Genomic DNA, 17,728 nt, shown 5'->3' with positions numbered 1-17,728 from the left:
GTCTCTGTCTGTCTCTTCGGCTCTCTCTCTCTCTCTCTCTCTCTCTCTCTCTCTCTCTCTCTCTCTCTCTCACTCAGTGATGCACATGCACACCGGCACAAGCTCAGGCTCCCCCTCAGCTCCCCTCCCCCCGCCCTCTCTCTAATTCTTTGTTGCCGCGATATACTGATATACAATTGCTTAATTTAATGGTGTTATTTAATTTCATTTTATTTATATGTGCATGCTTAAATTTCAAATCTTATCGCTTGATCATTATGTCAATTTTCACATCGCATAATCATGTCAATTTTCATGTCTTCTGCTATCATCATCTCCCCTCTTTTCATCTCTCCGCCCTCACTCTCCCCCTTCATTTCTGTATGATCTCTTCTCTCGTTCTCCCAGAGTGTTGTAAATGTGAAATTATTCCTCATGTATTCAAGATATATGATGATTTATATCCCTTTCGATGGCAGCCGGACAAAAAAAAATACAAAAACACAAAACAAAAAAAGCATAATTCAATTATTCAGTTACCTTCAGTTCGCGAATTCGATTCAGTTCAGTTCAGCCCCACACCCCGATCTCTATCAGATCCCCACTGACCCCCCCACCCCACTCTCTCTCTCTCTCTCTCTCTCTCTCTCTCTCTCTCTCTCTCTCGTGTGTGTGTGTGTGTGTGTGTGTGTGTTGAAACCGTCCTACTGTAGTGCAAACGTACGTTGTAGTGAAAAAGAGAAACTGAAGACTGAATAACAACTGAGTCCCTTCACAAGCGAACGCAGTTAATTCAAGCTGTGGATGGAAATTCTAGAACAACAGCAATAGTAATGAAGAATAAGAAAAGAAAATGGATAGAAGAATATGATCATAGTTATTGCTGAAGCGAAGAAAAAAACTGTTGATCGTTTGCAGGCGAATGGAAATCAATACTGTGTCTTTTCGGTCAAAAGATGAAATGAAACCCCCATCCAACTAATAAAAACACCACATCCCACTCCCCTTCCGCTCCCATCTTCCTCAACGAATTTCTTGCACTGCGTTGGTTTCTTTTATTTTCGGTAATTTTGTTCAGAATGACTAACAAGATAAAGTAGACATCATGTTGATTACGTACTTCGAAAAATAAAACAAAGTGTCGTGTGGTGTCATTACGTCTCTCGCGAGAACGAGATGCCTGCATAGTTATCACTTTAGCGTCAAAATGGCCGACGGACTGTGGGAAGACAGGGACGTCAGGTTTGACATCAGTTCCCAGTAAGTTGTTAGCTTGATAGTGGCGTGTGTGTGTGTGTGTGTGTGTGTGTGTGTGTGTGTGTGTGTGTGTTCGTTCTTTAGTTTAGCGTCTTTTCACTATCAGTGATATTAGACGATTAAAAATTTAAAAAAAAAATAATAAAGTGGGGGGAGGGGTGGGGAGGATGGAAGAGAAAGAGAAAAACAGAAGAGGTAGAAACCTACCAAAAAAATGCATAACTAACATGCAATTACATTTAACAGTAACAGTTCAATAATGATAATAATATTCAGAAACCATTAACACTGTTCTGAAGCCCATAAAAGGAATGTGTGTGAATGTGTGTAGGAGGAAGGTGGCAGAATGGTTAAGACGCTCAGCTGCCAATACAGAGAGTCCGTGAGGGTGTGGGTTCGAATCCCGCTCTCGCCCTTTCTCCTAAGTTTGACTGGAAAATCAAACTGAGCGTCCAGTCTTTCGGATGAGACGATAAACCGAGGTCCCGTGTGCAGCACGCACTTGGCGCACTGAAAAAGAACCCATGGCAACGAGAGTGTTGTCCTCTGGCGAAATTACGTAAAATGAAATCCACTTTCATAGGTACACAAATATGTAAGCATGCACTCAAGGCCTGACTAAGCGCGTTGGGTTATGCTGCTGGTCAGGCATCTGCTCAACAGATGTGGTGTAGCGTGTATGGATTTGTCCGAACGCAGTGACGCCTCCTTGAGAAAGTGAAACTGAAACTGTGTGAATCAGAATCAGAATCAATTTTAATGTCAGTTAAACCTGAACAAGTTACATGAAACCATGCTCAAAAAAGCAAAACAAAATAGATAATTATTGAACAGGACATTGAATCGCTCCTGCACGCTATGGCGTTTTCGACAGCAGTTACTGACAAATTTCCCAAACAGTCCCACAAGTTTGCCTTCCAGTATTAGGTGACTGGGTTTGATAATATTTAAAAAGTAATTTTGAATTTTTTGGATAAATTCTATTCTAATTTTTTTATATAATTCACAGTCATCTAAGAAATGAAATTCATACTCTATTGTTTGACATTGTAAATATAGTCTCCTTTCTTTTGGGATGTTGAAATATCGGCCTTTTTCTTTTGCTAAATCATGATAGGATATTCTTAATTTGCACAATGATTGTTTTTGATTATAATTAAGATGTCCTTCAAGCAAATAAGGTTCGGTTCTGTATTCACGAGTACTTTTATTATAGAATAGTAGTTTAGATTTATTTTCAGATTTGTTTCTCTTCCAGAATAAAACATATCCATATTCAAGTTTTTTCATTATATTGTGGCTAAGTCTATGAATATTGAATGTTGACTGATTATTCCAAACATGTCTTAAACCAAGATTCTGTAATATAATTTCAACAAAATTAATCCATGTTCGCTGTTTTGTTTCCTCTGTAAGCATGTCGTCATACACAATTTGGAAATACGAATTTTCTTGTGCCTGTGTTATGTGAAACCAAAATTGTATTACTTGTGTGTGTTTGTGTGTGTGTGTGTGTGTGTGTGTGTGTGTGAGAGAGAGAGAGAGAGAGAGAGAGAGCCAGAACGAGAGCTAGAGAGAGAGAGGTTGTGTTATACTGACAAAGTGTGCTAAAAAAAAGTGTATATATACACATATATGTATACATATGTATGTATATACATATACTGCATATATGCAGTCATTTGTGTATGTACACACACACACGCACCCCCTCCACCCACCCCCACCCCCAACACACACACACACACACAGAGTGACACACACACACTATAGCACACATTTTACCATCTCTGTGCAGTTCTTTTCTTTCCACTTGTGTGACACTTTTAGAATTTTTTAAATAGTGAAAGCTGAACAGTTTGTAATCATCCTGGACATTAGACTGAGTCCAACTGCTGTTCTTTAGCAATGGCAGGAAGTGAGAAGGATCATAGAGTTTAAGTTAAAGATGTGTGCTCACGTTTTTATCCAAATAGCATTTATTACAGTTGACATGTGAACATTTGTAACATGATAGTTAAATAAAAACAACAGTCTCAATCTTTTAGTTTTATTCATTTTTAGACCTGACTTAATAGAAGTTGCTCAGTAATTTCATTCAGTTACTACACATGTAAAGCATAATATTTCAGAATATTACTTTAATGATAGATCATATGTACTTTCAGGCAGATGCGCATGCGTCCTGGGGAAAAAGGAATAGATCGACTTGATGCAGTGGAGGACACGAAAGGCAACAATGGAGACAGAGGTTTGTGAGGAACAGAAACCAGCTGTTGTTGTTGATTATCACTCATTCTGAGATAGTATATTCAATAGAATTTTAAGTCTGACAATATAAGAAGTGTAGCTCAGTGTCTATTTAATGTCTTGTTGTTTTCTTTTTGAAAAGGGGCAGAAAGGAGTAATCGAAGGAGAAATTTTGATAGAGGGGGTGAGAGGGAGAGAGAGAGAACAAGAACAAAAACAAAATTTTATTCCATAGGCCTCCGGCCCCTAGAAACAAAAAGAACAATGTAGAATGCCTATTAAGGAAAAATGAAAACATGAAACAAGCCGTGCATGCAAGAAAGTGGAATTTCCTAAACCTACAGATTTTCATTCAGTTATTTTCACAACTGACAGCCAGTACAGAGGGAATTACTCATCTATATTACCTACGAAATTGTTTCGAATTTTCAGTGCATAAAAGATATAAATTCCTAGGTTCCTAGTTTTATGCTTGCTGTCACATTTTAGCAATTGTGGTAGAGATTGTATGCTACAATAGTCCAGGTATTTATCTCTAATTTCGGAATACAAAGGACAAACACAAATTACATGTTCCTCATCCTCCATGACTGCACATAAGCTGCAAAGTTTATCCTGATTATTGTTGAAAAATGATTTCAAAGTAGCTCCTTTAAGAGGTAATAGTCCCAAGCGTAATTTGACAATACAGTCTCTGAAACATTTTATGCTCACAAAATCAAGGTATCTTTCATTTTCAAAGGTAAATTTAAATGTTCTGTAGTAATTATACATATTTTTCTGCATTACAGAGCTTTCCCATTCTTGTAAGTAAATATCTGTTAGACGTTGTTTAAGCAAAGAAATAAAAGATTTTTCGCACCCAACCCCTTGTTGCAGCCAGACGTATCCAAACCCTAAGCTAAAGAGTGTATCTTTTATGTGAGAGACCCAACACTTTTTGCCATTGTTGTCTAGAGTAACTAGCATGGTATATGCCTGTTTGGGGAGATGTCTGTTATCCATTTTTATTACTTTTAACCAGTATCTGATACATCTGACTGCACTGTTGACATATAATGATTAGCGACCTGTCTCTCCATACACACACTTATTTGGTGTTTTCAGTGGTACATTAAGATAACTTTTAATTGCAAGTGTGTGGACTTTCTCAATATTTTCCAGTCTTTGTAATCCCATACTTCTGAAGCATACAATAGAACAGGCTGAATTTGGGTATCAAAAATTTTAGTCATTTCACTTAACTTACTTACATACTTAACACAATCGAAACAAGCTCGTTTGCCTTTGAGAGAGAGAGAGAGAGAGAGAGAGAGAGAGAGAGAGAGACAGAGAGAGAGAGGACATCTGTTTATCTAACAAGAATGAACAGTAACCTTCAAAGATTAAGTAATAGCAAACACAAACAAGAATAAGAAAAAATGTTTGTGTTGACAGGTTGCCTGATTGTTACCAACCTGCGGATAATCTGGCACTCACTTGCAATTCCTCGGGCAAACCTTTGTAAGTATGAAAAGAAAGTATTTTGTGATGAAGATATATATTGTTTTTATTGTGATGTTGCCTGCTTTATTAACCCCTTGACTGATGGAACTTGATGAAATGAAATCAGTGTGGCATGAATTTGAAATGCAAAAAAAACTTTTTCTTGTTGTCTTTTCAATAGTGTAATCAATTTTGCTGACCAGAAATACTGCAATCTAAAAAGGAACAAATCCAAAAACAAAATAATTGTGAATGACATCCTGGCCTGTAACCTCAGTCATCCATTAGGCAACAGCCCTTTCTTGACAATTATTCTCATCAGCAGCAGTGAAGGGGTTAAAGGGCAATTATTGTAACAAGATTATAGTTCGTTACACTTACACAGTCAGTTCAATGCATTATTGAAATGGTATTATTTTTCTTGCAATATGTAAATGGGTTTTTTTCTGATTGCGTTCTTAATCTCAGAGCATGCTTGTGACTTCTGATGGTGTTCTGACAGTTCTGAGTAAAGAACAGATGCTCTTGTCTGATAAGTTTAGCGCCATACCATACTTTGAGTTCAATGCATACTGTTATTTTAACTTAATTGGTACTGGCTGTTTCTGTCTTTTGTTTCCACCTAGGACAATGCATTTGTGGAAACTGGAAAAAAGAATTATGTAAAGATTGTCAACTTTCTGGAAAGTCATGTGGACGTCTAACTTAACCATTTCGCTGCCAGGAAAATAAGATTTAAGTGAAATCTATTTGCCAGGGTTTTTTTCACAAAAAACAGGTATAAATTTTCCAAAAATTCTGTGCTCTTTGTTATTTGAGAAAGACCCATAAAAGTATATATTTTCTGAAAGGTAAATGAATAAAGAATACAAAACACATGCTGTTTTCCCATTTTATACATTTTTAGTGACATGCTGTTGTTTTGAAATCAGTGTTTTGTTTTTTGTCACATTTTCAACTTGTTCATGACAAACATTAGTCAGGTAATTTGCACAAAAGCATCATATTTTCTGGACAAATGGATATCTGCAAACACAAAATCATACTAGAACAACCACAATATATATATATTTTTTAAGAGATAGATACATTGTGACTTCTCCAAGTGATAAGATGGATGTGAGGCCACGCCCCCTCAGTCTCCACCCCCCCCCCCTCCTCACCCCTCTCACACGGTCACTTGATTCAGTTCTCATCAGACTGCGCTGGCTGCGTGCCAAGAATATTGCTCTGCTGCTAATTTGGTCATCTTCTGTCGTCTGCTAACATCTGTACAGCCGGCATCACTCACTGACAGTCACATCTTGGCCACTCTCTTGATTACTCCCTTTATTTTCTATCAGATCGTCCTATAAATGTTCATCACTATCTTCTCCTTCGAATTTACGCTTCAATTCTTTCTGAGCATCAGCTAAAGAAAGAAATCTTGGTTGATTTAGTTCGTCGCAATCGCATGTCGTGAGCACGGCGTCAGTCTGACATTTTGTTGAGCGAGCGAGGAGAGAAGTCAGGCAAACACTTGGACAGTGACCCAACCAAAACATTCAAATAAAGGACTGCTTCATGACGTAGATGGGGTTTCTAGCTATGAATAGAATCTAGAGAGATTCCCCAGGCTAAAGCTACCAGTATTTTTGTCAAGGAAGTGAATGCAAACCAGGGAAAAGTCAGAATATTTCGATGACGAGTTATCTCGTCATTGTGGCAGTGAAGCATACATGCTTGCCATGACGAATTATCTCGTCATGCAAGCAGCCTAGGAGTTAATAAGTTGTCATAAGGAATAAACATTTTAAAAATAACAATTTCGTATTTGTTTTGAGTCATTTATCTTTGCTGATAGATGAGTGTGTTGTTATTTGTTTTTTGTGACTGTTTTTTTTTTTCCTCTTGCAGCAATCGGGTTCAACTGTGTGATCAACATTTCCACAAGAACAGCACAATCTGTATGTATGATAACCACATATTTGAAGGGCAGTGGTCACAACATTCCTCCACCCACCACTGTCTTTTAAAACACATGAACACACACACACACACACACACACACACATACACATGCACGCATGCACACACGCACGCACGCACATGTGCGTGTGTGCGAACACACATACACACACACACACACACACCAATATTGGCAATTTATTGATCGTGTGATATTTTTCACATTTTTGCTAGAGTCCAACCAATTCACAGTTCTTGTTATTCATATTGTTTTTTTCCCCCCTAAATATGATTGATATTGTAACTATAACATTAATCATTTTGTTACACATTTCCCTCAGTTGTTCTTCTGGTCAGTTAAGTGAAAGTAGTTTTGTTGTTGCTGTCTTATATTAAATTTCTGTATAGATTATTTTATCAGTATAATCTTATATTTGAGGCAGTGCAAGGTGTCATAAGTGTTTGTCCAGTTATTCATTATATTTCCTGTTTGGTGATTTCTTTAAATGATTAGCAATACAATGTATCAGAATTGCAGTTTTTCAAAATTTGAAAATTTTTAGAGACAACCATATATGTTAAAAATATCCTTCACAAAATTTAGTGGAAGCTTAATGAAGAATTCTCTTGATGGTTATAAAGACAATTGTTTTCAGTCATTCTCAGACTCATTGTATTAAAACTGTTGGTGTGATTACATTTAGCTTTCAAGTCCTTCATATAATCATATTTTCGCTGTTATTTTTTGTTATTTACATGACATGTTTTGTTGTTTTTTTCCCCACCAGAAATTGCGAGGAACTGTGGAGGCATTGTATGTCCTCTGCAAATGCAACAACACACGTTTTGAGTTCATCTTCACAAATCTTGTGAGTTCATTTCTTTTCTTGGTGGAGTAAATAAATGTTTAAATGTAGATAGAGAAGGCATTTATGTGTGTTTGAGTGTGTCCCTTCAAGTATCAGCATATCTTTTAAAAGGATATTTTGCCTTTGGTACATGAAATGATTTGTGGACTTTTCACAGACTTTTTGCGATGTCAGACAACACCCTCATGACAGCATATAACAGTACAGCATGTTTTGATATTGTGATAATTCTTGAAAGGTTGATTAGTACTAAAGTTTGCAACATTTCTTTAAGATGATAACTGATCTGTGATCAGCTGTAGTGTTAACTTTACAAAGAGGACTTTATAAAAGGTATCCACTCATTTCCCCCAGCTTTCCTTGAACATATTTAAAAGAACCTTCCAAGGACATGTCCTTGGTCCTTTGTATCTCCTAGCATGCACTTCCAAAGTGGTGAATTTGAATGCAGGCAAACAACCAAACAAAAACTGTCCATCTGAATGTGTTGTCTCCCTGGTCATCATAGTTGTAAATACGTGCCTCCTCCTCCCCCATCCCCTGCACTGTCCTGGAATGTTCTTATTAGGCATCTTACCAGATCTGGATGCTAATGGAACACCTGAATGTAATCTGCCTGTAACCAAGTTGATCCATTAATCAGTTTAATGTGAAAACCTGAGAACGTTATTTGCCCAGTCTCTTACATTCTATGCTAAATTGGGAGTGTTGTCGATAATGACAATAATTCAGAGAGTCAATGTAAGATTTTATCGTTTTCCATTTCTGTCATTTTCAGCATATGATTTAATCTTGTTTTATTGTCTTAGATTCCAGGATCTCCCAGACTCTTCACCTCTGTGATATCAGTGCTGCGGTAAGTCTGAAACTTTTTTGGTCAGAAAACAGTACAAAACATGGAGTGATATTTTAGGGAGAGGTAAAGTACACTGGGAATGGGATGGGGGACAGGCGATTTAATAATTCATGTTGGAAAATGTAGGATCTCCTGTACTGTTGAGTTCAGATGTTCAAGGTTCCATCATGCCGTAGCAATGAGACTTATGGCAGACAGAAGAGTTTCATTCTTTGATCACACGAGTGTGTGTTCTGTTATTAATAATTATAATACTCACTGAAAAGAAGTTGTTTAATAGTGGAAAGTTACTGTTTTTTTTTTTTTTTACTGTTAGTTAAATCATGAGCAGGATGACACTACTGATGCCCTTGCTGTGTAACTCGGTTTGTTGTGAATGGTGAGTTGTTTCATTACAGTGCATACGAAACCTCCAAACTGTACCGAGACCTCAAACTGCGTGGTGCACTGGTACAGAACAAACAGCTGAGACTTCTTCCCCAGGAGCAGGTGTACGACAAGGTCAATGGAGTGTGGAACCTGTCCAGTGACCAGGTAGGGCAGTGACCCAGATGTCAGCTACTCCATAGCTCTTCTGGTTGTACTTGTCAGATGTCTACCACCATTGTTTGTCTACCACTGATGGTTCTGTCTCTACCACTAATTGTCACGTCAGACATCTACCACTGACTGCCCTGTCAGACGCCTACCACTGATGGTTCTGTCTCTACCACTAATTGTCACGTCAGACATCTACCACTGACTGTCCTGTCAGGCGTCTACCACTGATGGTTCTGTCTCTACCACTAATTTTCACATCAGACATCTACCACTGACTGTCCTGTCAGACGTCTACCACTGATGGTTCTGTCTCTACCACTAATTGTCACGTCAGACATCTACCACTGACTGTCCTGTCAGGCGTCTACCACTGATGGTTCTGTCTCTACCACTAATTGTCATGTCAGACATCTACCACTGACTGCCCTGTCAGACGCCTACCACTGATGGTTCTGTCTCTACCACTAATTTTCACATCAGACATCTACCACTGACTGCCCTGTCAGACGTCTACCACTGATGGTTCTGTCTCTACCACTAATTGTCACGTCAGACATTACCACTGACTGTCATGTCAGACGTCTACCACTGATGGTTCTGTCTCTACCACTAATTGTCACATCAGACATCTACCACTGACTGTCCTGTCAGGCGTCTACCACTGATGGTTCTGTCTCTACCACTAATTTTCACGTCAGACATCTACCACTAACTGTCCTGTCAGACGTCTACCACTGATGGTTCTGTCTCTACCACTAATTGTCACGTCAGACATCTACCACTGACTGTCCTGTCAGACGTCTACCACTGATGGTTCTGTCTCTACCACTAATTGTCACGTCAGACATCTACCACTGACTGTCCTGTCAGGCATCCACCACTGATTGTCCTGTCTCTACCACTAATTTTCATGTCAGACATCTACCACTAATTGTCTTGTCAGACATCTACCACTAATTGTCATGTCAGACATCTACCACTAATTGTCTTGTCAGACATCTACCACTGGTTGTCCTGTCTCTACCACTAAGTGTCATGTCAGACATCTACCACTGGTTGTCCTGTCTCTACCACTAAGTGTCATGTCAGACATCTACCACTGGTTGTCCTGTCTCTACCACTAAGTGTCATGTCAGACATCTACCACTAATTGTCTTGTCAGACATCTACCACTGGTTGTCCTGTCTCTACCACTAAGTGTCATGTCAGACATCTACCACTGATTGTCATGTCAGACATCTACCCCTGACTGTAATGTCAGACATCTCCAACTGACTGTCTACCACTGACTGTAATGTCAGACATCTACCACTGACTGTAATTACAGACATCTCCAACTGACTGTAATGTCAGACATCTACCACTGACTGTAATTACAGACATCTACCACTGATTGTCATGTCAGACATCTACCACTGACTGTAATGTCAGACATCTACCACTAAGTGTCATGTCAGACATCTACCACTGATTGTCATGTCAGACATCTACCACTGACTGTAATGTCAGACATCTACCACTGATTGTCATGTCAGACTACTGATTGTCATGTCAGACATCTACCACTGATTGTCATGTCAGACATCTAGCACTGATTGTCATGTCAGATGTCTACCACTGACTGACATGTTGACTACTGATTGTCATGTCAGATATCTACCACTGATTGTCATGTCAGACATCTGCCACTGTCATGTTGATCCACTGATTGTCATGTCAGACATCTGCCACTGTCATGTTGATCCACTGATTGTCATGTCAGACGTTTACCACTGACTGTCATGTTGGACAACTGACTGTCATGTCAGATGTTTACCACTGACTGTCATGATGTCTACCAATGATTGTCATGTCAGACATCGGCCACTGGACTGTCCTGTCAGACGTCTACCACTGTGACTGTCCAGTCCACTCTTTTCTTTCTTTCTTTCTTTATTTTTTGTCCTTTGTAATGAAGGTTATATTTTCTCTCAAAACATTATCATCATCATCAGCAGTTCAATTTTACATATTTTGCATAATCAATCAAAAATGATTGATACCATATGGAGACGGGATTTGCTGAAAGTTGTTATGAGGTCAGTTGTTTTCTTCAACTTTTAAGTCTGAACATGGGATTAATGCTTTGATTACTTGGCATCGTTGGCTGCTTTCGTGATGTGGGAAGAATCTTGCACAGGCAAAGCATGTTTAAAGTATAATATCAAGAATAAACATTGACCACTCTTTTTCTGTTGTTGTTGAGAAAATGTAGCAATGCCTTATTGTTTGATGAAGTGAAAAACCAGTGTCATGATTTCTGTGATGTGCCATTTGTCAAGCTGAAGCTCTCATGTGCAGGGCAACCTGGGCACTTTCTACATCACCAATGTCCGTCTGGTGTGGCATGCCAACATCAACGAGTCATTTAATGTCAGCATTCCATACTTGCAGATGGTTAGTGTGTGTGTTCTTCAGTTTAATGTTATGGTGTGTGTGTGTGTGTGTGTGTGTGTGCGCGCGCGCGTGTGCTTGTATGTATGAGTTTGTGTGTGTTTATGGGCATTTTAAGTGTGCGGTGCTACTGTCTACTTGCATGCAGTGACAATGTGTGTGTGTGTGTGTGTGTGTGCGTGCGCGCGCACAAAAACAATGTTAAGTGTGTATTGCTAGTATTTAATTGCATGCAGTCATCGTGTGTGTGTGTTTGTGGGTGGGTGAATGCTAGAGCATGCATGTTTTTGTGTGTGATGGAGAGAGATAAAAAAAATTTTAAAAGGGGAAAAAAGAAACTGTCAAGTTGTTGATGTTGTGGAGAAGTGCTTTAGAAAAAGTAAGCATTGAAGAAAAATGTAATATTTTTCATATGATCTTTCTTTGATGTGCAGAAAAATGTGAAGATCCGAGATTCCAAGTTTGGAGTTGCTCTGGTGGTGGAGACGTCTGTCATGGTACATATCAACATGTTTGATTGTCCGTCATGTTCAGCTATGACCATTAGAACACCAGAGGAAGCAACTGCTGTCCCGACTATTGGGCTAAGATTTGATTATATTGGAGAGTGTTTTGCCCAAGTTACATCCCCTCTCTCTCGTCCAAGAGGGCTCAGGACAGTTGGTGTTGTGATGGTCCCCAAAGGTCAACTGGCTCCCATGGCTACAGCACTAACAGCCAGTGCAATCTTGTCTCCTAGTTTCAGAGTCTTAGTCCTTCACAAAAGACTTAGCTGTAAATTCCATTGCAGTGGAGAAACTATTGGTAAATAAGGTAATACAGCTCTCACTTTGCTTTTGTCGGTCTCTGATATAAACTGAGCTATCAACACAACGCTGAATTACAAATGTTTTGTTTTTTGCATGTTTGGAATTAACTCTTTTTGTTGTATCCCTACAGTCCTCACCTCTTTTTCCTTTGTTGAAAACCCAACTCTACCTCTTTTACTGTTTTTTTTAATTTTTTAATTTTTTGTTTTTTGTTTTTTAGGGGGTAAAAATTTGAGTCAGTATTGATAAGCATAAATGTTGGGTTAAGCTTTCATGTTGGAGACATCCAACCACAACGTGCAAAAATCTGATTTCTTCAGAACACGACTCACTTGTACAGTTATGATAACCATACATGGCATAGCACTTTATCTCAGTGGAGTCTTGACAGCACACTGCTACAGGAGACACATCAAGCTGCTGGAGCGTTTCCACCAGAGATGCCTACGCTTCATCATAGGCATCAATTGGCAGGACTATACCACCAACATCGAAGTCCTGGAGAAAGCTGATCTCCCAAGCATCGAGTCAATGCTGATGCTTCGACAGCTGCGCTGGGCAGGTCATGTAGTGCGTATGGACAACTCCAGAATGCCAAAGGCCATCTTCTACGGTGAACTGCGTGAAGGTAAACGCAGCGTTGGAGCTCCACGCAGACGCTACAAGGACCAACTGAAGCAGCAGATGTCACGTAGCGAAATTGACCACCACAGCTGGGAGACACTGGCAGCAAACAGATCTGCCTGGAAAACTTCCACCAGGAAAGCTGTCAGGAATTTTGAAAAGGTCAGGACACAGACAGCCAGGGAGAAACGCGATTGGAGAAAGGAGGCATCATCTCAAGTTTACCCCTCCAGCGACCAGCCAACCTTCACGTGCGCCAGCTGTTCCCGACAATGCAAATCCAAGATTGGCCTGTACAGCCATCAGAAGGCTTGCCTCACCCGGACTAGACCTTCTTCCCAGTGATCTTCGGATACGAAGAAACTGCCATCATCACATGGCATAGCACTTTATCTCAGTGGAGTCTTGACAGCACACTGCTGCTGTCACTGCACATCACTTTGCGTCAAGAAGGCAGTCATGTTATGTCAAATGTTGCAATATTTTTGTGTTAAAGTATAATGGCTTGAATCATTCCATGGGAGATAACTGGTGAAAATAAATTCATTCCTGCATGGATAGTGCTATTTTAATCATGTTTTTTTTTTTTCCCAAATCACTTAGAAGCAGTCAAAAATTTTTTTTTTCATGTGTGCAAGTCTTCCCCAAATGTTCTTGGGAATGTGTATGAATATATGTGGCCATTTCCAGTCTTCATGCAGTCTTGAATAACTTAGTTTTAGAAACTGTGAGTGTGACAAATGTGTTGAGAGCATTTGAACATTCACAGCGAGGAGTTTTGTGGTATGAAAGTTCTTTTTTTCCCTAAATGCTTGAGCGGATACCTTACTGGTACTATGCTTAACACTGAAATGAGTGATCAACATATTTTTGGTGAATATTCACGACAGTATAAAACTAGAGGTTACACTCCTTACCATATGTATATTACACCCATTGCCTTATGTCTGTTACGAATGAATATTCATGACAGTGACATTTACAAGAGGTTACACTCCATACCATGTATATGTTACAGAGTGGTTACACTCCTTACCATGTGTATGTTACAGAGTGGCTACACTCCTTACCAAGTGTATGTTACAGATTGATTACATGTTAGAGTGGTTACACTCCTCACCATGTGTATGTTACAGAGAGGTTACACTCCTTACCAAGTGTATGTTACAGAGTGATTACATGTTAGAGTGGTTACACTCCTCACCATGTGTATGTTACAGAGAGGTTACACTCCTTACCAAGTGTATGTTACAGAGTGATTACATGTTACAGAGTGGTTACACTCCTCACCATGTGTGTGTTACAGAGAGGTTACACTCCTCACCATGTGTATTACAGAATAGTTACACTCCTTGCCCTGTGTTTATAGTGATTATGCTTCTTATCGTATATATGGTAGAGTGGTTACACTGATTACCATGTGTCTGTTACAGAGTGGAGGTTACGTGCTGGGGTTCCGCATTGATCCCCAGGAGAAGCTGCAGCAGGTGACCAAGGAGATTCAGAACCTGCACCGTATCTACAGCACCTGCCCCATCTTTGGTGTGGAGTTTGAAACAGAGGACAAGGTATTGCATTGTATTGCACTGTACTGCATTGTGTTTTTAATTATACATACTTAACCGTAACCCACTAGTGCAGACTCCGGCAGGGGTCTGACATTCCTGTCCTGTGTAAACTACTCTCTGCCAGTGCGGAGAAAACGAAAGTAGCTACGGCCGATAACCTCCTGGAAGTAGGTAACCTCCCCTTTGCCCCCCTGGCTAGCGCCCTCTTTTTCCGGCAGCCATCTCGACTCCTGTCATTGTGTTATTCTCTTGTCAGATTTCTCTGTGTGAAATTTTGGCTGCTCTCCACAGGCAGAGCATGTTGCTACAGTGCAGCATTGCCCCCCCCCCCCCCCCCCTCCCAGTCCCCCCCACTTTTTTTTTTCCCCTGCCTGCAGGTGTATTTGTTTTCCTATGAATTTTGCTACAGAATTTTGCCAGGAACAACATTTCTGTTGCCATGGGTTCTTTTATGTGCTTTTAAGTGCATGCTCCACATGGGACCTTTCATCTCTTTTGAATGACTAACGTCCAGACCACCACCCAGGGGGGCTGGGTGGGGGTGGCGGTGGGGGGGTATACTGCAATTTTATTCAGAGGCAGCTTACTCTGCACTGTGTGACATTAGTCATTAGGATGAGACGATAAATCAGGGTCTCATATGCAGCATGCATGGCAACAAGAGCGCCGTGCCTAGCAAAATTTGTTTGTAAAATCTACAAAATACATGTGTCTGTGTGTGCACACTTGCATGACTGAATGACACAGGAAGCAGATCATGGGTGCCTAAAGGCAGCTCTCGGTCAACTCAAGTAGGCAACCTGTTGTGCAAATGACAGTGTTTGCAAAGCGTTCAGCACTTGAACTCAGACTGAGGTTAGCTGTTATATAAGTATTCTTATCAATAAATCTAATGCATTAGGTTTGGGAATGAAAGCGTTCCTTTCCATTAGGGTTCTTTAGATAATTTGGGATGTCTAGTTTCATGGAAAACAAGAACTGTAGTAAATCAAAGTTATATCTTGTTGCTCAGATTTGTCTTCTAAATTGTCATAGCCTTATTGTTTTAATTATCTCCTGTTTCTTTCAGCCCCAAAGCATGGAGGAGTTGACAACAGAGGCAGTGCAAGATGATGTGGAGATTGAAAACGATCCCAATACTGATGCATTCGCTGTGAGTACATCACTGTTTAGTGGATATTGGAGGATCTGTTGTACTGTCTTTTTCACTGAATGGCTTGTGAGCTTAATGAAAAGGCTCTACAAAGGAAAATTTTTTCCTTAGTGTAATGAATTTGATTACCAGTATTATGCTTGTTTCTTGGCTACTATATATATGAATCTCAGTTGTTGTTTTTGTTGTTGTTGTTGTTGTTTTTAATATGAATTAAGCAGATGAGAAAAAAAATGTTTGTTTTCTACTTAAAACCAGCAGAAGGAAATCTCTGTTTCACAGCTGCAGATGAACACAAAGACTTTAAAGCACTGAGAAACGAAAAAGTGAAAACAGAAAAGCAGTTGAAACCTTTCACATTTTGAAATACAGCATATCTCAGCAAATAGTAGCCAGATTATTGTTAAAAAAAAAAAACAACAGCAAAAAATGAAACAATTATTGTGAAACAGACAATGTGAATCTATTATTTTAAATAAAAGGTGGTTGGGAGGAAACTGAGAGTGACTGTATTTTTTGCCAAAGTAGAGGGCACATTCTGGACAGATTTTGTGTTCTGTAACATTTACTGCCATTCACCAGCACTGCCATGAAAATCAGTTGATTAAGGGAACTTCTGCAAATGCATAGATGGAGCATGTCAAGACCAGATTCAGACATGCAGTGTCGTAAAAACTCCTTGTGGTTTGTGGTGGCAGGCCTACTTTGCTGACGGGAACAAGGAGAGAGACAGAGACCCTGTGTTCTCAGAGGAGCTGGGTCTGGCAGTGGAAAAACTGAAAGACGGATTCACTGTGGCTGGACTGTGGGAGGTTCTGGCCTGATGTTCTCACCATCAGCTGTTTTTTTTTTTTTTTTTTTTTTCAGTCTAAAGGGTTTTCTGAGTTTGTTCCAGGGGATATTTTTTGTTTAAGTTTCACTGGTGGATTTCAGATGTTTTTTCTTTAATACTGCAGGGGGTGTTCACAGAATCCCTGTCATTTTGCAGGTGAAATATAAGCATGTGCAAATATGAAACATTGAAGGAAATTTAATTACATTTGGAAAAGTGTATGCCAGTATCATTCTGCAAGCACGTTTTTTAGGGGACAGTATATTGTGCATGTGTGTGCCAGTTTTTGTAGTATTGTTACTCATTTATCTTCTTCTATTTGATTTTGAGCTGCAGACTGTTTGATTCAGCAAGTGGCCCAAATTGGCATATTCTCACTATACAATGGGCAAAAAAATAAATCGGGTACTTTGAATAGAGAGAACTACCAAGGTATTTTATACCAAATTACAAGGTGTCAGGGTTTCTGTGAGTACTTGGTGGAGGCTGTGTTCATTTGAAGAAGTTCAACAGACGAAGTTCATGAACATTCCATTAGGCTTTGGTTGAGAGTAAGCGACTATTATTTTTTTATGGTTTGTGGTGTACTAATCAGACTTTCGTGAAAGGTTTTGAGTGGTTATTTCATGTGTTATTGTTGGCCCATGTATTTGATGTTGACTGTTGTTGAAGTGTGCTCATGAAATGGGCATCTGACAATTGATGATGGCTGGAGCATGTGATATGTGTATGGAGTACTTTTAAAAAACCGTCCATTTGATGTCATTGTATCAAGATTTGTATATAGTGAGAGAGTCACAATTTACATGGCTGAGCATGAAGTGATGAATGGAATTATCATAAGATCTGGTTGGTTGTGATAATCCATCACCCTCCCCTACCAAACCCTTCCTTCATATTGTCCAGTTCAAACCATGGATTTCTTCTCTACTTTCACCTCGATTCCTTCCAGTTTCCATTAAAACAAAACAACAAAAAAAATCCTCATAACTATGTGATATGGAAGTGATCAGTATTTGGGTGAAGTCTGCCCAAACATGAACATTCAGTGAATAAATGTCTGTTTTGGATTTCATCTTGTGTCCAGTGGAGAGTGAAGTGCCAGCAGATTACTTGTGGTTTTGTT

At 39.5% G+C, this 17,728-nt stretch overlaps 1 protein-coding gene across 1 annotated transcript; it reads left to right on the top strand.

Annotated features, from left to right (window-relative positions):
* Positions 1-1,094: 1,094 nt before the first annotated feature.
* On the top strand, positions 1,095-17,677 carry LOC143301132 (BBSome complex member BBS5-like). Its single transcript, XM_076615196.1, has 12 exons — positions 1,095-1,239; positions 3,405-3,487; positions 4,924-4,989; positions 6,868-6,917; positions 7,707-7,787; positions 8,597-8,643; positions 9,042-9,177; positions 11,524-11,619; positions 12,051-12,113; positions 14,483-14,617; positions 15,687-15,770; positions 16,469-17,677. Exons 1-12 carry the CDS (start codon positions 1,187-1,189, stop codon positions 16,592-16,594), a joined length of 1,020 nt encoding a protein of 339 aa, XP_076471311.1. The 5' UTR covers positions 1,095-1,186; the 3' UTR covers positions 16,595-17,677.
* The last annotated feature ends 51 nt before the right edge of the window (positions 17,678-17,728 follow it).

This window comes from Babylonia areolata, chromosome 2 (assembly GCF_041734735.1).
Source record: "Babylonia areolata isolate BAREFJ2019XMU chromosome 2, ASM4173473v1, whole genome shotgun sequence".
NCBI lineage: Eukaryota > Metazoa > Mollusca > Gastropoda > Neogastropoda > Buccinidae > Babylonia > Babylonia areolata.
Note: the sequence above shows the minus strand (reverse complement) of the source record. Positions and strands in the feature narration are given on the sequence as shown.

Coding starts and splice junctions, on each gene's coding strand:
- LOC143301132 (XM_076615196.1), top strand. CDS start 1,187: ATGGCCGACGGACTGTGGGAAGACAGGGACGTCAGGTTTGACATCAGT. Junction 1,240..3,404: donor AGGTTTGACATCAGTTCCCA/GTAAGTTGTTAG, acceptor ATGTACTTTCAG/GCAGATGCGCATGCGTCCTG. Junction 3,488..4,923: donor AGGCAACAATGGAGACAGAG/GTTTGTGAGGAA, acceptor TTGTGTTGACAG/GTTGCCTGATTGTTACCAAC.